Consider the following 25,554-nt stretch of genomic DNA (forward strand, 5'->3'; position numbering starts at 1 on the left):
ATTCCGTCTACCTCCTCCAAAGCTCCTTAGACCAACTTGAAACCTGGTGCAACAGGTGGAAAGTCAAAATTAATCCCAACAAAAGTTCGGCTATCCTTTTTACCAAACGAAAAATCCCACAAAACCTCGACAGACTGACACTATCCCAGGAACCCATCTCCTGGAATCGACAAACACGATACCTGGGCGTGACGATGGACCAGCGTCTCACGTGGAAACCGCACATCGTGGAGACGGTGGCGCGAGCGAAGACCACCAGGGCTAGGCTCTATCCCTTACTCAAAGGTGGAAACACCCTCAGTTTAAGGAATAAGCGAACGCTTATCAAGGTGGTACTTCAACCGCAGCTAACCTACGCCTCCACGGCGTGGGGTCACGCGGCAAAAAGCCACTTAAAGTCATTACAGGCTGTGGAAAACATAGCCCTCCGCACGGCCACCGACGCGCCCTGGTACGTAAGAAACACTGACATATTACGAGACTTACAATACACAAACGCTACACAGACAATAAGACAAAACGCGGAGAAACGATTTGACGTAGCCGCTAGACATGACAATCCCCTCCTCAGGCAAGCCGTTGACTACGTACCCGACGTGACCGACAAACACAAAAGACCTAGACACCAACTTTTTGACCCTGGGTGACCACCCCAATGACCCCCCCCCTGCCCGCTAACCTTTTCTGTTTCAGAGACAGCCAGGATCAAGAAACGAAGACAACGACACACACACACACACACACACACACCCCCCATACCCTCCTTAACCCTCCCCTCCCGCGCTAGCCTAAGGGCCACCTTAGCAAAGCGCATCCCAGGCTGCATAGCCGCACTACCCTACCCAACCATACCACACATAAACATGACACTACCCCCGGGGTTTACACAGACGAGCCGGCGAAGCAAGAAGAGCGCCAGAAGAAAGGGCCCTAGCCGGCGGGGCCCAGCCAGGACAAAAGGAGGTCCCACAAAGCGCCTACACCGGCCTCATTTGCGGTCGGGGTAGACGACGGATGGGGCCCACCTACGAAGCCTGTCCAGGCCTACACGAGATGAGGCAGGATAAAGAGGGATAATCCCCCTCGATCCCAAATCATTGAGGCCAATTTCTAGCCATGGAATAATGTGTTCCAACATGAGTCAGGAATTGGTTCCGAACCGTTCGAAATGTTCATCCAACTAATTCTTGCGATATATTCAGTGGAGACACATTTAGAACTTATCTGGCCAAACATTTCGAACGGTTCGGAACCAATCCCTGACTCTTGTTAGAACAGACCTAACATGATATAATTTTGATTGTTTTATCTTCTGTGGTTCGGGGAGGCGGTCCAGTATTTCCAGTTAGTAATCTGTGGCCAAGTAGTTCAGAAGGTGTGGGGGAATAATGACAAAAATGAAAAATAAATATTCTATACTTTTACCTACCTACAATGAAGTAGAAAATCTTCCGATGATAATATGTCTTTTAGTAAAATATATGAAAAATAGGTATAATTTTATATTAGCATCATAATAAATCAATTAATAGCAGCAAATTTTAGTGGTTATAATTATGAAATTATTATTATTGATGACGGTAGCCCAGATGGAACAATGGAAGCGGCTGTACAATTGCAAGCTATTTATGGCAAGGATAAAATATTACTACGACCAAGAGAAAAAAAATTAGGATTGGGAACAGCTTATATATATGGCATCAAACATGCCACTGGAAATTTTATTATAATCATGGATGCAGATTTAAGTCACCATGTAAGAACATTATCATTAAGTTTTGATCATCAAAGCAAAGTTTACTAAAATATTGCTTTTAATTAATCTGTTACAATTTAATTAAAAAATTTAAATTAAGTAATACCTTATTTAGTCAGCATCTGTGTCTTTAATTGTTTACTATACTATATTTAAAAGGTTAAAATGTATTAACTTTTATATTTTATTCGTTTTATTAAAAAGTTCGTTAATATTTAACTTTATCTTTTATATCCTTAAAGTAATTGAATTAGAATTTGTAATGTATTTTGTTTATTTACTCAAAATCCCTAAATTATTCTTAACTGTGCAGTGTGCATGTATCTATAAATATTTGTAAAAATTATATTAACGATAACTTTATTTCCTTAAATTAAGAAATAAAATAGAATCTTACAGATAGCTGACTGAATTAGGCAAAAATTACTTAAAAAGCACGAATATAAGGTGTTTTCCAATAAATATTAGAATTATTTTGTAATTGTTTGGAGTCTGCTCAAATAGAAGTTAGCACTGATTCTGGAGCTTCTTAATTATGTTCCGGTAACAAATGAACCAATGAACTAACTCAGAACAGTGACATTAGTTCAGGCATGGCCTTAAGAAAACCAAGGGGGTAACTACCCTCCGCAATATCTGTATATTTTTGCAAGAAATTGTTTACCACCTTCATCAATATTGCTTCACCCTTTCACTGCTCCAGACGTATTTATTTGCTAAAATTTTATAGGACTCGAACTGCTCCAGACGAATTAATTCGGTTGAATAGTTAAATTGGATCAGGCTCTCAAACCGTATATATTTATCATGCGCATTAGTGACTTGGTTGGTATAGGAAATTTTTGCAGCCGGAGCTTATAGCGATTATGGCAATTATTTTTATGGAAGGAGGTACTGGTAATAATGCCAAGATTGTTCATCTTTTTTTCAGTTTCTGTGCTTTATAATAAAATAATAATTAAACTTACAATTATTTTGAAACGTTTAAACATATTTTAATTTAATTTAACACAACATAATGTAAAAATATAAGTAGTTTAACTGCTTCAGATGAGTATATTTGCACGCGGTAAACTACGCGATAGCTACGTTCAGACGTATTGCGCAGCGAAAGATTTAAAATGGACTAGTGGGTGTTGTGATTCTGAGATCAGGAATTTAATATTGTTTATTGTTTCAGCATTAAAAAGTGTGTTGGAATTATTATTAACATGTAAACTAAATACGAGGAGTGTTCAAATTTAGTTACTTAATAGTTTAGTAATAACAAACAAACAAAAAGGTATATTAAGTAATGCTGTTTTTCTATATCCTTTTCAATGCATGGGAGCCAATAGCTTTTGTATTCCCAGAGAAAAAGATTCTTGTATCTGCTGAGCATCTATAGCCAAACTGTTTCATGAATCTTCCAATGAAGACATTAAAAAAATGGTAAATAGAAGTATTTATTTAAAGTGAAGTATAATTATCATATTTTTTGAAAAATTTTTAGTTGGGAACACATTTTCATTTATTGAAATGAAAAAAACATTTTTATTTCCATTGAATGAAAATGTTTTTTTAGTTAAAAGTTCTGAAGGATAAATGGAAAGGAACAGTCTACTTGTATTTTTGATTTGTATTCTTCATATGAGCTATGACATGCTAGCTATTTTTATGTTTGTTACAGATAGCTGTTTATAGTGGTTTCAAGGCTATCATGACCCTTGTTGATATTTAAAATACCATGGTTTTTTGGGTTATTATGTTAAGGCATAACAAATTATGTACCTGGTCACCACCAGTTGCAGACTTACACTGCACTTCCTTAGCATGAATCTTCGATCTGCTCTTATTGTTTTCTGGCAAGGCTCTGTGGTGGCAGACCGCCATTAGAACCCAGCTGTTTTTTCTGACCAATAAATGTTCAGCATTTATAATCCCTTTTTCAATTAGAAAATTTAATTTTCACAACACACCTTTTTTACAATCAACTGTATACTGAAGATTGAATGGTTGAATCAAGTTAGAATATGATAGAGTTAGATGTATGAATCAGTGTATCACATGATATATAGAGTTTTGCACTTGTTTCTCTGTATACCAATAATACTTCAAAGTGAAGTAAAATTACCATTTTTAAATAAAACACATTCTACTCATACCTCATAGGTAGTAGTTACAGACTGTAACTTTTAAATGTTTTAGTGCAGTAATTTTTAGTAAGTTAGGGCAGTTTTTTTATTGTATGGGCATAATAGGTACCTTGAATAAGACCGCTTATACTGTTAATATTTCCCAGTGGCTTGTTACTGTTACATTTCTCGGAAATACATTAGTGAGTTAATGGGTTAAATGTTTCTGACTGTTCGAAAATGGTCCAAGATTGCTACTTGAACAAGTCTATTATTATATTATATTTATGTTTGCACAGGAAAGTTGCGTACATATTTGCATTAGAATTTTGTACCGAATTTCATTCTGTAGTATAAGTTCTATCCACACAATAATGTTGGAGTATGCAGCTTAAGATATTCATATACTGTCTCACTAACTTGTTATTTGTATTATATTAAATTTCTGTTGAAACTGCTTTATTGAGGTATTTTAAATATATACAGTGTGATAAAATTTTACTGTGAACATCTTCGTAAAATTTCTTAAGGAAGGCGTTGCTGGAATATATATTGCAACCACTGACCTACAGGTTATGAATAGGGGGAGAAAACCGATTTGTGAATCGCATCCAGAAGGAGTTGATCGAGATTATGCTGGCTTCTCAAAGTGTCATGGAAGATATCTCTGGATTGAGGGTGGTGGACTGCATCTCCATATCCGACCACAGGATAATCGCTTTTGGGATGGAGTCAGATCCGGAAACAATAGCGCCCTCCAATGAAACTCAAGAGTAAGAAACTGGGTGTATATTGTATATACACCCAGTACCTGTGGACCTTTTGGGAAAAATAGCCAAGTCAAACGAATATGCTCTATAAGGCAGTTGAGGTAGAACTCCTAAGTAGTTGTATCATTTCCGCATATGAGAAAGTTTGCCCACTAAAGACGGTAGAAGGGTGTACAGTCCGCTGGTGAAATAAGGCTCTAGAGAGACCTTTAACCGAGCTGGCAAGGGAGGGGAAAGAACCTCTTAAGACGATTACATTGTTACTCTCTAACAGTTGAATTTAATATGTCAACTAGCAACATTGATACATGATACACTGATATCTCTTACCATGCAAATTCCAGGTGGCCCTGTTTACTGCTTCAGTTGTGTCATAAATTAAAATGCTGTTTAGAAAACTAATTATAACTTGACTATTTATTAATAAGAAATAATGTCACATTCATATTCATTCTATTATACAGGGTGTAACTTTAAGTGGGGGTCAGTTTATTAGGGTAATGATATTTTCACAAATTTGTTTATAATTTTCTGATGTATTTTATCTAGAAAAAGATAATACTCACAAAATCTTATCGACACACACTTATTCACAAATATGAAGTAATCAAAAAAATTAAATGCCCCAAGAAAACAAAAAAAAACATGTAGGTAGCATTGATTACAGAAAACTTAATGAAGTCACTACAGGAGGTAAATATCATCTCCCAAATATTTATCCCAAATATTTTCGACTTGGGTCAACTACGCAAATGGGAATATTTCACCATATTAAACTTATCCTCAGGTTTTCAACCAATTTTATTTAAATTTCTCTCAAGACAACCCAAAAACAAAAATTTTTAGCAGAAAATGGATATTTTGAATTTGCTACCCTTCCTTTTAAAAAATGCACCCTCTACATTTCACTGTGTAATGGACAATATTCTTTTAGGTATACAAAATATAGGATGTCAATTAGTATACAGGGTGTATTTAAATGGAGGGGAAAATAAGTCGATTTAACCTAACATACCTATATCCCAAGTCGCATAATAAAAATTATACAGGATGTCAAAGTGAAAAATAAAAAATGGTTTTTCCTTAATAATTTCCATAATTTTAGTCAGAAGTGTTTCAAATTTTCAACAGAGGTTTTTTAATGATGGGAAAAATAATATAATAATGTTTTTTGAGTGTCGAGTACGAGGCGCCCTCTGCAGGCAACGTTATGCATTGAATATGTAGTAACTTTTTTGCCAACCCCCGTATACAGCTTTTAGTAACAAAATATGAAATATTGGGCTTTTTTGAACAAAAAAGGTATACTTATTGAAAATGGTTAAAGCCAACCGTTGAGGAGATATTTTTAATTTCATAAATTAGTGTTACGGATTTATACCTTCACGAATATGAAGGTTCGAGTTGCTTAAAAAAATAAAAAAATCAAATAGGTAAATGTCATTTGATAATATTCGAAAATTGTAATTCTGAAGTATTAGTTTTAAGTGTTAATTGATTTTAGTCACTATTTACCTGCATCCTAGATATTAAATAGTTTTGGAATTGAATAAAATAACCATTTATGTATACTAATGACGAGTATGTCGATACGTTGCAAGTATTTTTTGAATGTTACAAGAACTGTGCTGCTGCTATACGACTTTATCATGCCAGATATCCCAATCGTTGTGTTCCTGCTAGACAAACTTTTGCGGCGGGCGGTAGAAATAAGATTTCGAGAAAACGGACACATTCAACCTCGTCCTAAAGATACTGACAGAAGACGTTTGATTCGCGATCTAGAACTCGAAGAAGTTGTCCTTGGCAATTTACAAGATCAGTCAAATGGCCTGCGCGATCACCGGATCTTACACCTTACACTCATGGACTATTTTTTATGGGGTCACTTAAGAAATGTTGTTTATTCCAACCCTATTGATAGTGACGAGATGCTTCGTCAAAGAATTTTTGCAGCAGCTGAGTAAAGTATGACATACATATGTATTTTTTCAATTCGTAGTAATTTTAATTGTAGAATTAGACTATGCTTACAAGAAAATGGAAACTACTTCGAAAATATCCTTTAAAAAAATCTTGTTTTTTTATTGTCAGCCAATTGTTTCTATTAAATTATCTATTGACTCTTAAGTTAAGTGACTCTTGGTTTTAGTTGTTTTGCTCTCTTTTCTAATAATTATTTTTAAACTAACAATAAAAGTATTTTGCAATATTTTTTCACCTGAACTGTTATTTCATATGAGATTTCTTTATGCAGGGTGTAAATAATTTCACATGCACAAGAAAATCTGTTTTTTAATAGACACCGAAAAAACAATTAAAAAAGAGTAAAGTAAATTTAAAATAGGAAAAATAATATTGACTTAGTTGATTCCTGCTCCCCCTTTTGGTCAAATTTTAAAATACATATTCTAAATTTATTAACAAAAGTGTCTGTTTGTACCGTGGTTGTATTCGTGGAGGTATAAATCCGTAACACTAATTTATGAAATTAAAAATATCTCCTTAACGGTTGACTTTAGCCATTTTCAATTAGTATACCTTTTTTGTTCAAAAAGGTCCAATATTTCATATCTTGTTATTAAAAGCTGTATACGAGGGTTGGCAAAAAAGTTACTATATATCCAATGCAAAACGTTGCCTGCAGAGGGCGCCTCCTACTCGACACTCAAAAATCATTATTATATTATTTTTCTCATCATTAAAAAAACTCTCTGTTGAAAATTTGAAACATTTCGGACTAAAATTATGGAAATTATTAAGGAAAAACTATTTTTTATTTTTCACTTTGACACCCTGTATCTTTTTTATTATGCGACTTGGGATATAGGTATGTTAGGTTAAATCGACTTATTTTCACCCAAGGAATCTCTGGTATCATTTGTGCCCCTCCATTTAAATACACCCTGTGTATTCACCAACAATTCCTGAATATATTGAACAATTAACAGAAATCTTTAAAATATTAAGAGGAGCGAATTTAAAACTTCTAACTCCTGAAAAAATGCACTCATAAATTTCCTACAACAAAAAACAAAAAAAGACGAGGACTTGCAAAACCTTTAAAACCTATTCATAAAATTATTACAAAGAGACACAAAAATTCCATTTTAATTCTTTAGAGTAATTCATTTCACAATTATTACTGTCTCTTTTCTATTAAACCTTATGGGAATCGAAAATGTTCCAGATTATCCTTTGACAGGAGCCTACTACGTTATATTACATATAAGCTATTTGTAAACTTCGCATTTTTTCATAGAAATGAGATTTCATGAAAAACTAATGAATTTTTGTATAGAGCAGGTATAGCAAAGTTGTAGAGAATTTAATTCTGCATATCATGGTATGAAAATATACAGGGTGTTGCATTTAAAAAATTCGAGATTTTTCTATTTTTCAATTGGCAATTTTGACATGATGTTTTGGTCACCGTGTATAACACAGTCCTGTTTTTGGAGCATGATTCGGAAGAGTCATCCTTACTAAACATATCCATCAACTCCGAGTACACGCAAACCATTTTTGACACAAACTACCCATTTTTGACACTAACTACTAAAAACCTGTTGTAAACACCACAGATAACAACTAAATATCGCAACGACGATTGCAAAATCCGAATTCAGTATTTCGAGTCGCTGAGGCCACGTGGCGAATGACGCTAGAGACTACAGTTGTCCAGCTATGTAGTGGTTGAATGTTCTATAACTTTAATATTTTTTATACGATATTGATTCCATTTCTCATGCTGCATCTATTCCCAAATTTTTTTGTATAAGTTGTGAATCACCCTGTATATTGTTTTTTTCACAAGGCCATGTTGGAAAAGATCTTCCTGTCGCCATTATTCCATGGCTAGAAATTGGCCTCAATGATTTGGGATCGAGGGGGATTATCCCTCTTTATCCTGCCTCATCTCGTGTAGGCCTGGACAGCCTTCGTAGGTGGGCCCCATCCGTCGTCTACCCCGACCGCAAATGCGGCCGGTGTAGGCGCTTTGTGGGACCTCCTTTTGTCCTGGCTGGGCCCCGCCGGCTAGGGCCCTTTCTTCTGGCGCTCTTCTTGCTTCGCCGGCTCGTCTGTGTAAACCCCGGGGGTAGTGTCATGTTTATGTGTGGTATGGTTGGGTAGGGTAGTGCGGCTATGCAGCCTGGGATGCGCTTTGCTAAGGTGGCCCTTAGGCTAGCGCGGGAGGGGAGGGTTAAGGAGGGTATGGGGGGTGTGTGTGTGTGTGTGTGTGTGTGTCGTTGTCTTCGTTTCTTGATCCTGGCTGTCTCTGAAACAGAAAAGGTTAGCGGGCAGGGGGGGGGTCATTGGGGTGGTCACCCAGGGTCAAAAAGTTGGTGTCTAGGTCTTTTGTGTTTGTCGGTCACGTCGGGTACGTAGTCAACGGCTTGCCTGAGGAGGGGATTGTCATGTCTAGCGGCTACGTCAAATCGTTTCTCCGCGTTTTGTCTTATTGTCTGTGTAGCGTTTGTGTATTGTAAGTCTCGTAATATGTCAGTGTTTCTTACGTACCAGGGCGCGTCGGTGGCCGTGCGGAGGGCTATGTTTTCCACAGCCTGTAATGACTTTAAGTGGCTTTTTGCCGCGTGACCCCACGCCGTGGAGGCGTAGGTTAGCTGCGGTTGAAGTACCACCTTGATAAGCGTTCGCTTATTCCTTAAACTGAGGGTGTTTCCACCTTTGAGTAAGGGATAGAGCCTAGCCCTGGTGGTCTTCGCTCGCGCCACCGTCTCCACGATGTGCGGTTTCCACGTGAGACGCTGGTCCATCGTCACGCCCAGGTATCGTGTTTGTCGATTCCAGGAGATGGGTTCCTGGGATAGTGTCAGTCTGTCGAGGTTTTGTGGGATTTTTCGTTTGGTAAAAAGGATAGCCGAACTTTTGTTGGGATTAATTTTGACTTTCCACCTGTTGCACCAGGTTTCAAGTTGGTCTAAGGAGCTTTGGAGGAGGTAGACGGAATATCTAGGATCTACGGATTGGGATGTGATTGTCAGGTCGTCGGCGTATAAGTATATGTTGGTGTTGGGGGGATGTGGGATGTCGGAGTTGTAAATGGTGTATAGGTGTGGGGACAGGACGGTGCCCTGGGGGACACCGGCCTCCATGGGACGGGTGGTGGAAAGGGAATCTTGGATTTGGATGCGGAATTTTCGGTGGTGTAGGTAGGATTTTATGAGTTTGGTAAAGGATATGGGATATTGGTTGGTGAGCATTTTCATCAGTAGGCCTTCATGCCAAACCGTATCGAAGGCCTTTGCGACGTCCAGGAAGACAGCACCAGTGTACTGTCCCCTGTTGAAGGCCGCCGTGATGTGCTCGGTAAGGCGAAGGATTTGGAGTTCAGTGGAGTGATTGGGTCGGAAGGCGAACTGCTCGTCTGGAATGACTTGCAGTTCTTGGGAGTGGGTTCTTAGACGGGTTAGGATAATTTTTTCTACCACTTTGCTCATAGCCGGGAGCAGGCTAATGGGCCGGTAGTTGGATGGGATGGTGTGATCTTTGTTGGGTTTTGGGATAAGGATTATGTTTGCTGTTTTCCAGCGGGTAGGGAAGTGTCTTAGTCTGAGTGTCGCGTTTGTTATGTTTAGTAGGGCCATGAGGCCCTTGTGTGGTAGTCGTTTAAGTGTCGTGTTATGTATATTGTCGGGTCCGGGGGCTTTTCTGTTTTTAAGTCTGCGTATTGTCAGTCTTAGTTCGTCAGGTGTTGCGGGGGGGATTATGTCATTGTCTGGCTCTCTGTCGACGCGTCGGGCCGCGCGCTCAGCCACTATCTCGAATTCCTCGTCTTCGTCGGGCAGCTGAGGCAGTCTACACTGCAGTTCCAGGCTGTCGGCGAAAGCCACGGCCTTTTCCTGGTTCGTGTAAACCACCCCCACACTACCGTGGATTGGAGGAATCTTACGACGAGCGGTCTGTCGCAGGGCCCTCTGCGTTTTCCAGAGGCTGTTGTCTTGTGGATTCTGCGACTCCAGGTGCCTAGTCCATTTGTCCTGGGCCAGTTCACCCAGAGCCGCCTTCACCCGTCTGTTAAGTACGTTTAAGTCGTGTGTGTCGGGGGAGGCGGGTGCTGGTGGCAAGCCGTTTCGCACGTCGTCTGTCACGTATTAAATTTTTTATGTCATCGGGGAGGGGATCTTCCTGTCGCATACATATCTAAAACATTATGTCATACCAAAACTCAATATTCAATGATTGACAGAGCTTTAACTTCAATCCTTATTTTAATCTATCCAAATTTTTAAGAATCATTTTGATAATAGATGCAAGTGCATAAACGATATATATTGTTTTTTTTTTCACAAGGCCATGTTGGAAAAGATCTTCCTGTCGCATACGTATCTAAAACATTATGTCATGCCAAAACTCAATATTCAATGATTGACAGAGCTTCTTGCCATTGTTTGGACAGTTAAATGTCTTAGACCTTATCTGTACGATGGAGAATTTAATCTAAACCAACTACAAACCATTAAATTGGCTATTTTCATTAAAAGACGCATGAACTTGTTTAGCATTTTGGTGCTTGAATCTTGAAGAATATGAATATGAAATCGAGTACAAACAAGGTAAAATAAACGAAAATACCTATGCTTTATTTATAATAAAAGTTAATCAGTCTCAAAAATGATGAAACACATTTGTTAATTTATACAAAACATAGAAAATTGAGAAACTTGCCAAAAAACAAAAATCTTGCACATAAATTTAAGCAAACCCTGAAACATCTAAAACACCTTTTGAAAGAACAGTGATGTTTTCTCACATGGTAACATCAATAGGTACTAATTTAACTACTAAGATAACCTTACTAATTTTATGTACAATGAGTTTGTCTAATTTACTGTAAAACAGAAACATAACAGAAGAGAAGTGTATAACGATTTGAAAAATAATCAGAAGAAGAGAAGTAATAATTACAGAACAGATGATTATTATTATAATTACATTAAAATAAACTGAAATTTAATAAATGGAAAATGCAATTCCATGAAAATGATTGAATTAGAAGAAAAATGGGACAAACTTATTAATATTTTAAAACGGTCTAGAGAATGGAACCACATAATTATAATTTTACATTCTTACCCTCACTTTACTTTAAAAATATGTTACAGGGAATTTTACATATCTAGGTAACAAATGAGATACAAAAATGTTATTTATTCTAAAATCCTGCTCACCATCGGTAGACTTAACTTCCATGTACATGGAAATTTAAACAGATTAATACTTCAAAAATTAAAAAAATATATTATAATGAATCTATATTATACTACTATAAATAGGCAGGTATACATACGTGTAAAAAAAAGGAACTGAGTCGATTCATTTCAGTCTCTGATCCTGAAACTTGTTGTAGTTAATCTTCTCGGAAGATGTTCATTTAATCTAAATAGCTTGACAAAATTAAAATCTAGAAGTCCAAATGGCTTAGAGGCATCTGTCAAATTTCTCTGGTAATAAAACAATGAAAAATATATTTACAAGTCGTGTATTTATACACGCACATGACCTAGATAAAGTAAAAACACCAATGATTGACAAATTAAGAAACTTTTTTCAAACATTCGATATTTTCTGAATAATGATTATATACAAATTGATTATATAAGCAGAGGTGGTAAAGCGAACTAGACATAGTGATATGTCCAGTAATATTTGATAATTAACTATTACTACCCAATAAAAATATATTTTTTAAAAACCTAATAAAAAAACCATTAATTGACATAACCGAAATCTTTACTTACCAATAATTGATATGATTTTGATCCAATAGTTGACATTACTAATAAAAAAAAGGATACTGTGAATGTTAGAACAGGATAAAGTATTTCTCAGTAGTCATTGCTTCTCACAAAAGGAAATAAGACTTATTTCAAATTTTAGATAGTTTTGTGGAAGATAAAATATGCTTTTGGTAACGAAGTATCAAATACCAATAATTGACATGTCGGTTACCATTGGTTGACTAATTGGTATGATGGAGAGACTTTAGATTTGGTTAGTAATTTCGAAGGTAGTATTAAAACAAAATACTATTATTAATTTTTATTTCTTCATTAATTTAAAACACGCTATAGATTCATTATTACACAAACTTAACAGATATCACATATTATGAAACTATAGGTACCTAATCTATTATTAAGAAATTTAATCTCTATCCATCTACATTGAGATCCTCCGGGAACTCATATTTTAATCGATCCCCAGTGGCATACATTTTTGGAAAAGATAACACTAAGAATTTGTGATTTTTCAATTGTACTAACGTCTGTGTCGTTTAAAACAAATAGTTTGCTATTATCATCTGCAATTTTTTTCATTCCTACAATTTCCATCTCATTACCATCAAGTATCTCTTGAATAACACATACAAATTTTAAATTTCTTTTTTTGCCGGGGAAACGCACTATGACGTAATCACCTTCTTTATATTGATAATTTATGTCATCACTTTCCTTTTCAAATTCTATTATATTATCTTTTGCATCAAGGTCTTCGTCAACATTTTCAAATAAACTGATATCTTCAATACTACTTCCAGATTCTAGCCACTCATCTTCTGAAGTAGTATCAGAATAGGTACTCATCCTTCTTTCTCTGCTTTTTCTTCAGTTCCTGTTTCATTTTTAAGGCATTTTATCCTTACTAATATACTTCTCTACAAAGTCTAGACCTTTATTGATCTCCTTGCAATCTCCAATTACATTTGGATTCCACGGGAAAAGGCCACATCTCCGAAAACCGTTTTGCAAAATTTCAGGATTTATTCTTTCTTCAATTGTCCTTTTTAATAATGGACAAAAGTGAACTTTTCTAAAAATTGGATTGCCATAATTTTCTAATCTCTATTTTTGAAGATTATCTTTCCATCCTGCTTTTAATGTGCGGAAAACAGCAACATCCAACGGTTGGATTTTATGTGTGGAATTAGGAAATAGTGCTATAAGAATTACTTATCTTGTGTTCATTGCAAAATTGGCTAACATGTGAGATGAGATGCATGTCCATGTATAAATAGTATTACAGGTAGATGAATTTTTTTTTCTGACAATCCATGGGTAGAATATATTTGAAATAAATTCGAAAAAAGTTTCTTCTGTCATCCAGCCTGTATCGGACTTTCCAATACCTCATGTTTCTGGTACACTTGCAGCTATATCTTTGGGAATTCTTTCGTATCGAAAAATTATCATTGGGGGACAAACATCCCCACTTGCGTTACCCGTAATTAATACCGTTAAGCATTCCTTTTTATCGCTATTTATTATCTTGTACACAGTCTTTTCCCCACGCCTAGCTAGCACTTTATTTTCTTTGGGATTGACGAAAAACGCTGTTTCGTCGGCATTGAAGATGCGTTGAGGATCATTGAGTATATCTGTGAAGTTGTTTTCCACTAAATATGTATATATCTCCTCGTACCAATTTTTTAATTGCCCAGTTGTAACTGAAGCTCTGGTTATCGTTAGATTTTGTGGGGTCCTTTGGCTGACTTCAGGATTTCTTTTTAAAAAGCTGCTATACCATTTCTTCCCAGGCGTGTTATTGGAAAATGAATTTTCTCTCTTAAGCTCAATCATTAGATGCTGGACACTGTCAAGTAGTTCTTCCCCTCCTATTGGAAATCCCACTTTCGCCATTGTTAAAATCCAAGAAGTTAAGACTTTCTCCTCTTCTTTTTTAAGATAAGACTCTCTTGCCATTTTTCTAATAGATGGTGTTTTTCCTTTAACCTTGTACATTAAGGTTACCCTTGGGATTGCATGTTTTTTTGCAGCCGTTGCAATTGGTAGCCCTCTTCGCACATCAGCTATGGCCTCAGTCATTTGCTCTTCAGTGTATTTAAAAAATACTTTGTTGGGCATTTTCTGTAAGAATAATCAATAGTTGACACTACGTCTCCATTAATTGACAGGTGTGTCGACCATTGGATCTGGTTACTGTTTATGAATGCTTTTCATAGTAGAATGTCCGCCATATTTTAAACAGTTATGTGCTTCAGATATCTAAAGAAAGGTTTGCAAACCAATAGATGACAATTCTGTCAATTATTGGAGCTTCACTTAACATTGTAATCCAATAGTTGACACCCTTATTTTTAACCTCCAAAATAGAAAACTAGCACTACAAATATCTTAATAAAATTATTTAAAATCTTAACAAAACATAAGATGCACTGTCACACGTGTGGAAATCAAAGTTGCCATGACACATTTATAAGAATATTGCATATTGGTTCACAAATCCAATACTAGATGACGAAACGTATCTTTGAATGGAAAATAAATATTTGCAGAAATTAGAATAGCCTTATTAATCAAAATATAGTATTATAGTGTCAACTATTGGAGGTCTGTCAACCATCGGGGCTTTTACCTTAGGTACTTACTGATTATTGATATTTTCAAAACAACCAATAAAATTTGCAAAACAATTAATTGCCACTCAAATCCTGTAGTTATCATAACGATAATCTTTAACATATCCCTAACAAAATTGTTAAAAATTGTGAACAGAACACAGACTAACAATTATTGTTAGATTCAAGGTCAATATTTGAGATAGTAATGAAGATTATTGTTAAGTGAAATATTTTCTAACAGAATACTCTTGAATATTCTTCTTGAATTCAATAACATTTGTATTTAAAAATTATTCTCACATCTATAATTAAACTTGAAAATCTGATAACTCTTTTGGTAAAGATAGTAAACGAGATTTTACCGAAATGTTTAGGTCTTCTTCTGCTCCGCGTTACTACGTTTGGCTTATTGGAAGATGTTTGTCCACTTGGCGAGTTATATACTGTGTGTGGTTTCCTTCGCGTGGATGCGCGTCACGGGTCTTACGTTTAACGGTGCTGTGGGTTCTTGTGTTCTGTTTGGTCTATTCTCAGCATTGCGTATCACTGTTTATTGATCTTCTTAGTTTCCAGGAGAGGTTTCCAAGCTGTTGGCAATCTTTGGGTATCGTCGCGTGTGTTGAGATTTTGGGGATGTTTTTCAATTTCGATTGCTTCTCCAATTATTCTTTTTGACCTCTGCTCCATTCTTGCTAGTGTCTTGGTATTCTCAAAATCAATCTGGTGGCCAGTGTTATTTGCATGTTGAGCTAATGATGAAGTTTTTTCATTTTTCTGGGCGGCATTCCGATGTTTTTCTATCCGGGTTTCAATTCTTTTATTAGTTTGTCCAATGTACATATTTTCAGTCTCCGCAGGGAACTTCATATACTCCTTGATCTTCTAAAGGAATGTTTGTTTTGGCTGATGGTAGCATATTGCCAATATTCCTGTCCATGTTGAAGATAATTTCTACTTTGTTTCTTTAAAACCCTGCTTACTTTGTCAGTAGTTTCCTTAACGTATGGCAGGAGAGCTTGAGCTATTGGTTTATCTTGTTCCTTCTGTTCTTTGTTTCGTATCGGTCTTAAAGCCCTCTTGATGTTGATACCATAGAAAACATTCTGCTGTAAGGCGGCTAATTTAATATTTTTAATGTCCTCTTCTTTGTGGTTGTTGTCAGAGAGTCGTTCTGACCTTGTCATTAGTGTTTTGATCACTTTGTTTCGTATAGGTCTTAAAGCCCTCTTGATGTTGATACCATAGAAACAATTTTGATGTAACGCTAATTTAACATTTTTAATTTCCTCTTCTTTGTGATCGTTGTCTGAGTCATTCTGACCTTGTCATTAGTGTTTTTGATCACTGTGATGGGTGGTGGTGAGATTCTGTGTGTAGGTACCTGTTCGTACATGTTGATTTCCTATATATACGGTACAGCCTAGACCTCCATCTTCTTTTTTTTTCTTTATACATACATCGAGGAAAGGTCCTTTTCCAGTACCATGGTAAATTTGATTTTTGGGTGTCTGTTGTTCAGATGAATTAAGAATTCTTGTAATTTTTCCTCTCCATGTTTCCATATGACAAAGGTATCATCGACATATCTCTGCCACATAGATGGTTTATATTCTGCTGATTCTATTGCCTGTTTCTCCATGAATAGGTTGGCTATCTCTGGTGACAAAGGCAATCCCATCGGTGCCCCTTCTAGTTGCCTATACTTTTGGTTTTTGTAGACAAAGTAAGTGTTCTTCAGTGTTTCGTCAATTCCATTAAATCCTTCTCTTACATGGTATTTCTTCTAGATAATGTCGAGTGCTTGTTCCAATGGAATGTTTGTAAATCAGGACACTAAATCAAAGCTTACTAGCAGATGTCCGGGTTCCACTTTTATGTTTCTAATCGTTCGATGACGTGGCTCGCATTTTTGACGTAAGATTTCGCTTCGTTGGCGTATTCAGGGCTCGAAACGGAGTTACTTTTTAATAAAAAGTTACTTTTTTATAAAAAGTCCCTAAAAGTTACATTTTTGCACATTTTGTTAATAAAGTTACTTTTTCTCAGATTGTCGGAAATATTTTCTATGTGGCAACATCGCATAATATCGTCTCGGATGTTTAAAACCATGATACCAAGGAAGCGTGTGAGAATAGACCGTATTTGAGCGTCAATTTGTGTATCGTGCATTGGTATGATTGAATCGCGATTAGGAATATTATTGGGTAATGTAATTGGGTCCATATTAATTTCATTGGACAATCCTTTGTTATATTTCTACTCCGTGATAATATTACTTCGTGGTCTGTCTAGTAGTCTGTCTTTTCTGTTCTGTGCTCAATGCTGTCAACTGGCAATCTGCCTACAAATCATACAACAACTATTTGGAACCCAAGAAAGAAGAAGATAGGGTTTTTACAGAATTACAAGAAAAAGAGCAGGAGAAAAAAAGGCAACAACAATTAAAAGAAGAGCTGAAAGCTGTTAAAAAAAGAATTGTAGAGTTAGAAAAATAATACAAAGAAACAAATGAACAGTTCAAAGGAAATAAAAGAATTACAGAAAAATTACTTTCTGAAGGAAACCAAAAACTTACGAATGCTATGAAAAACAAAAATTTTGAGGACATAGCCGTAGCACAATCTCTTTTGAGAGCTGCACAGAAGCAAAGGGAACTTGAAATGACTCACAAAAACACATTCAGTTTCAGTTGAATTATTTTTTAAGTTTGAAGTAATGACATCCATACCTACGGAATGTGTTACATTAATACGTTTTTAGAAAGCTAGTGACCGTTTCTTATTACTTTAATTGTGATTAATAAGGTTACATTTTGGATACTTTTTCTGCAGATTAGAGTTACTTTTTTTACTTTTTATTTTAAGAAATCTGTTCCGAGCCCTGCGTATTGTAATTGTTTAGTCAGAAATCTTGCCAGATGTTGTAATGGTGATCCAATGGAACTTACGATGGGTCTTAAGGGCACGCCTTCTTTGTGAGTTTTAGGTAATCCTTAGAGTTTTGGGCACCTTTATGACCTCTCTGAAACAGGTCAATTAGTAAATAGAAATTGTCACTTCTGCAATATTTTCTATTTTTTGAGCCATGTTTGACAGAACTATGACATTACCGACATATTTTTTTTGGTAGAACACTTTATTTTGTAGTATAAATAGATAGCCCTTTTAAAGACGAATTCAACGATATTAAATGAAAACAATAATTTAGTACTACTTTTTATTTTATTACAGCAAATGTTCAAAGTGGCCACCATTAATCATTGCACAATGCCCAATTCGGTTTTCAAAGTTATCAATTACATTTTGAATAACATTTGGTGTTATGTTCCGAACTTCTTCTGATACGATTTTTCAATCCTTCGAGTGTCTAGTCTGTTCACATACACTTTGCTTTTTAGATAACCCCATAAAAAATCTAGTAGGGTTAAGTCAGGGGAGTGTGGTGGCCATTCAAGCGGCCCTCTTCTACCTATCCATCGATTTGGGAAAACTTCATTAAGATAATTTCTTACATCGAAGCAAAAATATGGAGGGGCACCATCTTGTTGGAACTAGACATCACCAGCAGGCATATCGTTCTCATTAGGGTTAGAAAAAATTAATTTCATGGCTGAAATCAGCTGAAAATGCAAAAAATCCAAATAAATGTTGCCTGTCAAATTGCCCTCAAAGAAATGAGGTCCCAGTATGCGATTTCCTACTATTCCATCCTAAAGCCTCGAAATCCCTATCTCGAAAACTATCAATATTTCAATAGGGATCATAACACAAAGTCCCGTCAATTTTTCACGTAGAATTCGATAATGCCATAAAAAATATAGGTTTCCATTAAAAAAAAATTAAGTTGGTACCTGCCCGGGAAAAACTGAACACCCTGTATATGCAAGTATATTTTCATTTTGTGCAGCTCGGGAAAGTAGGCAACTCTGTAGAAAAAAAAAATTAAGGTATATCTTTTATTAACCTAGATATTGGACTTACGCGCACTAGGTGGACACGCTGTAGAAAGTTTATTTGTCATTTTATGAAAAAATAATTCAAGTAAAAGTTATTTATTTTGACAAAATCTAAAAAAAAGTTGAAATAAAAAACTTTTATTTGAAACTTTTTTTTCATAAAACGACAAGTAAACTCCCCGCTACTTGGAGTCAGTTTTTTTGGGGGAAGGGGTGGATTTGCATTACATTACTGTTCTTAGGATCAACAAATTGTTTGATAAAATTGGTAAGAAATTTAGTAATTAATATGTAGTATGTATTTGATTTTTAAACTTAAATACCCTTACAATATTTTTCCCGACAAAGAAACGGGCGCAAATCTGGTATTTTACTTAAAAATGGGTTTTTTTCAAAAACTATGCAACTTAGGTATAGGGAAAGCTATTACAAAATTGTAAAGTCTACAGAAACGCATCTAATGCAATCATAAAACACAGGGTGATCCATTTGAAAGAGTCGAGATTTTTCAAATTTTAAATTATCAGGCTTGGCACGATTTTTTTTGCCCCCTGTATATCGCAGGTTAACTTTTGATACGTTTTTTGAAAGAGCCATCTTCACTCCACAGTTCCTGAAAAAAAAAAAAAAAAAAGAATTTCTAGCTGTCATAAAATCATAATTATGTCAACTACTAGAAGTGACGAAACATAAGAAAAAAACAATGAAAAGTCGATTATCTCGAAAACTATCAATATTTCAATAGGGATCATAACACAGTCCCGTTAATTTTTCACGTAGAATTCGATAATGCCATAAAAAATATAGGTTTCCATTAAAAAAAAATTAAGTTGGTACCTGCCAGGAAAAACTGAACACCCTGTATATGCAAATATATTTTCATTTTGTGCAGCTCGGGAAAGTAGGCAACTCTAGAAAAAAAAATAAGGTATATCTTTTATTAACCTAGATATTGGACTTACACGCACTAGGTGGACACGGTGTATAGCTGTAGAAAGTTTGTCATTTTATGAAAAAATAATTCAAGTAAGTTATTTATTTTGACAAAAAAAAGTTGAAATAAAAAACTTTTATTTGAAACTTTTTTTTCATAAAACGACAAGTAAACTCCCCGCTACTTGGAGTCAGTTTTTTGGGGGAAAGGGGTGGATTTACGGCTTTGTGCCCATTGAGACTTTTGATCTACATGTTAAGAATTATAAATCTGCGAAGTTTAAAAAGAATTAATATTAATAATAATAATAATAATAATAATAATTTATTTCCGTTCGACATATTACATGTATAGGAATTGTCATAAACACTTACACACTAAGATACACCTGTTAAAAATTCTGATACAGAATAATAACACTTATCAAGTAAATACGCTTTTAATGCACCCTTATATAAAAATACATTATTAATCGTTTTTATTTCGTCAGGCAGTTTATTATACATTTTTAATCCTAAATAATTAGGAGAGTTTAAAATTACTTTTTTTCTAGTAAATGGAACATGAAAGTATTTACTTTGCCTTGTATTACACTGATGAACAGAACTATTTAATGTAAATTTATTTCTATTTTGGAAAACATACAAACACAACTCAAAGACAAACAAACACGGTAAAGTTAAAATATTAAGGCTCTTAAAAATATTTCTACACGAATAAGTACTTGTGACCCCAACCATACATCTCATTATTCTTTTCTGGGCAATGAAAACTTGTGAGGAAAGTGTAGAACTTCCCCAAAAACAAAGACCATATCTGAGTCGAGAATAAACTTGAGCGTAATATACACACACAAGCTGTTCCAGATCAAGTACTGTCCTTAAATTACGAAAGAGGTATGCAAAAGAAGATAGCTTACTCACCAGTATTTCACAATGAGTTTTCCAATTTAAGTTTTTATCAATATTGAGACCTAAAAATTTAACTGTTTCATCATTGGAAGTCAAACAAACATTGTTTAGTGTAAAATTAAGGGTATTACAAATTTTTTGAGCACCATGAAATCTCAAAATTTTGGTTTTGTTTATATTGATGTACAGAGAATTTTGGTAGAACCACTCTGTCAAATTACTTAATAAACTATTACAGTCAGCTTCTAATGCATTCTCATTGATATTAGATGTAATAAGGGAGGTGTCATCAGCATATATTGTAAAATGCGTACTACTCGAGAGAGAATCTATCTCATTCACATACAATAGATAAAGCACCGGACCTAGAACAGAGCCCTGTGGGACACCTTGTTTTACTTGGTGTGACTCAGAGTTATTATTATTAATAGAAACATATTGAGTCCTATTTTCAAGAAAAGTTTTTACCCAACCCAGAGCTAAGCCTCGAATACCATATGCATACAATTTAGTCATTAATTTTTTCTGGTCAACACAATCAAAAGCTTTACTGAGATCACAGAAGATACCCACTGGATACTCACCAACGTCAAGAAAATGGTAGACGCGTTCCAAAAATGAATGCATAGCGGTACCCGTTGATCTTCCTTTGCAAAAACCGTGTTGATTAACTGAGATAATGTTAAATTTTTCTAGAAAGGTTATTAATCGGTTTAAAAAACAATATTCAAATATTTTAGAAAAGACAACAGGCTGAGTAACAGGTCTATAATTCTCTATACAAGAGGGATTTCCTCCCTTGAAAATAGGAACAATTTTCCCAGATTTTAAAACATCTGGAAAGGTACCACATTCGAAGGACAAGTTAACAAGGTAGGTAATTGGTTGTATTATGCAACCAATAACACGTTTTATTAAGGACATTGGTACATCATCAGCACCAGATGAGTTTTTATTTTTTAATTTTATTGTCAATAATTTAATAATTTTATCAGCAGTGTAGGGGTTTAAATAAAGAGAATTGTTGTTTTCCTTCAAAGAAATAAAACTGGAATTATTTATCGTACTGGGTATTTCTCTAATAATCTTTTGTGGTGCATTTACAAAAAAATCATTGAATAGTGATGCCACCAGCCCAGGTTCTCCATAGGAAACATCGTCAATAGTGATTTAAATTTTAATTTTTATTACTAAGTTCAGATACAACCTTCCAAGTAGAAATTGATCTATTGTCTGAGAAAATAATTTTATTTTGATAATAAGCTCGTTTAGTTTGTTCAACCAGGTGCTGATGTTTCTTTTTCTGTATTTTGTAAAAAGTTATTAATACCGGATAAGTTTTTTGTAATATATAAATATTTCTCAAATATAAACTAGAAGCTCTCACACTATCGTTAATCCATTTTGCCTAAATTGGCCGAAAGCCACTTCCCATAAGAAAAGAACGGGGTCCTTTCTAATTTCTTTGCAAAACTGTAATCTTCTATCTGTCATCTGCCGATAGTTCTAGTAATACGTTAACTTTGTAAGGATGTCACTTTTGAAACTTCAGAGTTCTGTGAACTGAGAACTTCGACAAGTTGAAGTTGGCTAAGATAGATCTAATAGATAAGTGAAGATTTTCAGTAACGGCGAGCATCACATTTTAACGGTCATTTTGGCTTACCGTTCTTTACCTTCCTAATCCAGGAAAATCTTTTATACTTCCAAGTTCTTCAAACTTTTTGGATACTTATTGTAGTTGGACTAATTCTCTGATCTGGATATTTATGGTGAAATAAGTGACACACGACTACTGATTTTATCTCCGCATCCAATAATAATTAAAATTTCAATTATCTGCTTTTCGCTTGGCAACCATTTTTTAAAAATAATTTAACAGAGAATGAATTGGAACCGAAACGATTTACGTTATACCTAAGGTACTCTCGGTTATTTTATGTGTTTTCGATGTGTTTTTTTTTTTGAGAAATAAGTTTTAGTAAGTAGAAAAAGATTAATAAAGAGTAGGTATGTTTTTTAAAATACAGAAGAGACTATGATTATATTATGTATTATAAAAAATACAAACACTATAAATTTAACACATTTATTTGTGGCCACAGTAAAAATAATAATTAACCTACAAAAAATGTAATGAATTATAAATAGTTAGTTAAACAAAAAATTACAAAATGTTAATCTAAATTAAATTTTAGTTTTCTCCACCAAACCTCTTTCCAATTGAACACGTTTTTCCAATCGTGTTGGATTTAAAAATACTTTACATAGCTTTTATTCTGCAAAGATAAATATTCTTCCATAATTGCAAGATATTCTTATGTTATGACCAGAGAGCGGACAATTTGTGACTTTAACCTGGAACATAGATATGTCATTCATAAACCTAGATACATTACCCATGACGCAATAGCGTGTCGGGCATGCATCGGAAATTTACGTGATAATTCACGAAAATTCCACGGTACATACATTTTTAGGCGTTATAAAATATTTAGAAAATCAGAAATTGTATACTACATATTTATTAAATAAAGTTCGGTTAAAAATAGTGTCGTTCTTTTAATTGGAAATTAGGAGTCAATGTAACGAATAGCCTCAGGCGACGCACATGATAGAATAGTCCAACTCACGCTCCATTCATAACAGGGCTGCAGTTTGAATTCTGACCAATAGGAATTCGATAAACGCAACCGATGTCGACGGATGGACTAGAGATGGGCGCGAGTGTCATTTCATTTCTTTAGAACTAAATTAACTTAATTATTTTCTCGTTATTTAACCTGTTCACATGATTTATGGATTTTAAATAAAGGGTACAAATCTTCGCGAGGATAATACGATATATTTGCTATACATAATAATTATATTTTGCATAGTTTATACACAATACATTTTTGAACGCGTACACATCTCTACCAAAATTTGACCTATTCTTCGGGTTAAAGTCACACATTGTCCGCTCTCTAGTTATGACACTAGTACTAATTACACTGAATGAATCAAATAATTTTAAGCAATATTTTAAACAATAATTGAAATAATACAGGTAGCTTCATTGTTGACATTTTTACCTGTTTAACTGGTACTGATAAATTAGTTAATGTTATAAAGTAAGAATCTCTGGAAGTTATAGCAGAATAATTATCTTTACAAGCAAAAATAGGGATTATTAGATTAGGGGATGAAAATTTCCATAGCTTTAGAAAAGTTTCAGAAATCTTTAATCAACATCACAGAATAAAACCTACATTACTGTTTTTAGGATCAACAAATTGATGAAACTGGTAAGAAATTTAGTAATTAATATGTAGTATGTATTTGATTTTTAAACTTCATGCTAATTGTACTTAGTTAGGTACAGTATCCAAAAAACAAAAAGGAACTATTGTTCCAATAAATTAGCAACAAGTAATACAATATTTTCATAATAACTCAAAAAATAGTCTCCGAAATGCCAGTTTGGTGTTAAACTGTTTGAAAAACAAAATTTATAGTTGTCTAGTTTCTTCAGACATTGGAATAGGGCAATGAGGAATGGCGAATGGAATTTTATTTGTGGGTGCAGGAAAATTATTTAAATGATATCATAGATCAGCATTTATAGTTTGAAAAAAAAAACACCAGACTGAACCCAGGGGTTTTTGGGGTCGCTGATTCCGATGCCGAGGTCGGTTAAGCTCTATCACGTCAGGTTCAAGGTCATTTGAAGATCAAACTAAGAAAAGGTGGTTTGAAAAATCTGAAAAAATTGATACATAGGTTTTTTGGGTTGCTGAGTTTGAATCCGANTACTTTCCCGAGCTGCACAAAATGAAAATATATTTGCATATACAGGGTGTTCAGTTTTTCCTGGGCAGGTACGAACTTAATTTTTTTTAATGGAAACCTATATTTTTTATGGCATTATCGAATTCTACGTGAAAAATTAATGGGACTTTGTGTTATGATCCCTATTAAAATATTGATAGTTTTCGAGATAATCGACTTCATTTTTTTTCTTATGTTTCGTCACTTCTAGTAGTTGACATAATTATGATTGTATGACAGCTAGAAATTTTTTTCAGGAATTGTAGAGTGAAGATGCCGCTTTTGTGATGTGTTAAAAATTTTAAAATAAATAATGTAGGCTAGTTTGAATTAGATAAATAATCAATAATGAAAATATGTTGGTGTACAAGGAACACTAGCGACCCTATCGGTAAAAACTATAAGTAATTTCTTCTATTAGTCAATTTTCTGTATATGACCAAAAATTAGCAGGGTCGCTACCCACAGAATTTTATACATTATCAAGATGGTTTTTATAGATAAGATTTATTTGTCTTTTTATCAGAGACCTCAAATGTTTAAATTCATGTAAAAAATTTATATATATATATTTTTAAATGTTATCGATATTTTATTTTCAGTCTGATGTAGTTCTTTATTTCAGTGGTGTACCAAAAAGGGAATTTATATGTTTCCCGCACAGATATGTTGGAACATGACGATCTAAAATTAAATTAAGACTAGAATAAAACTCCGATCATACATCATTTACATTGTTAATATTAGACAAGGTGCTCCAGTCCGCATTTAACACATTAATACACCGTGTCCACCTAGTGCGCGTATGTCCAGTATCTAGGTTAATAAAAGATATAACTTAATTTTTTTTTTTCTACAGAGTTGCCTACTTTCCCGAGCTGCACAAAATGAAAATATATTTGCATATACAGGGTGTTCAG

At 34.6% G+C, this 25,554-nt stretch overlaps 1 protein-coding gene across 4 annotated transcripts; it reads left to right on the plus strand.

The window, feature by feature from the left end:
* The first annotated feature begins 1,333 nt into the window (after positions 1–1,333).
* Positions 1,334–25,337, plus strand: LOC108910366 (dolichol-phosphate mannosyltransferase subunit 1). 4 transcript variants are annotated; one of them, XM_023455742.1, is made up of 3 exons: positions 1,334–1,492; positions 1,546–1,756; positions 25,260–25,337. In XM_023455742.1, the coding sequence occupies exons 1-3, from the start codon at positions 1,389–1,391 to the stop codon at positions 25,320–25,322; spliced, it is 378 nt and encodes a 125-aa protein (XP_023311510.1). In that variant the 5' UTR covers positions 1,334–1,388; the 3' UTR covers positions 25,323–25,337. The 4 variants fall into 4 exon arrangements, with proteins under 4 accessions (XP_023311510.1, XP_018570463.1, XP_018570465.1 ...); XM_018714947.2 differs by lacking the exon at positions 25,260–25,337 and adding an exon at positions 3,426–3,732 and having other exon boundaries at positions 1,335–1,492; XM_018714949.2 differs by lacking the exon at positions 25,260–25,337 and adding an exon at positions 2,937–3,048 and having other exon boundaries at positions 1,335–1,492.
* Positions 25,338–25,554: the final 217 nt, after the last annotated feature.

This window comes from Anoplophora glabripennis, unplaced genomic scaffold, assembly GCF_000390285.2.
Source record: "Anoplophora glabripennis isolate ALB-LARVAE unplaced genomic scaffold, Agla_2.0 scaffold512, whole genome shotgun sequence".
Classification (NCBI taxonomy): domain Eukaryota; kingdom Metazoa; phylum Arthropoda; class Insecta; order Coleoptera; family Cerambycidae; genus Anoplophora; species Anoplophora glabripennis.

What these genes read in the sequence shown, in the direction of transcription:
- LOC108910366 (XM_023455742.1), top strand. Translation starts at nt 1,389, where the DNA reads ATGACAAAAATGAAAAATAAATATTCTATACTTTTACCTACCTACAAT. An exon ending in GTAAAATATATGAAAAATAG is followed by an intron (nt 1,493 to 1,545) that starts GTATAATTTTAT and finishes AGCAAATTTTAG; the next exon opens with TGGTTATAATTATGAAATTA. An exon ending in ATGCAGATTTAAGTCACCAT is followed by an intron (nt 1,757 to 25,259) that starts GTAAGAACATTA and finishes TCTTTATTTCAG; the next exon opens with TGGTGTACCAAAAAGGGAAT.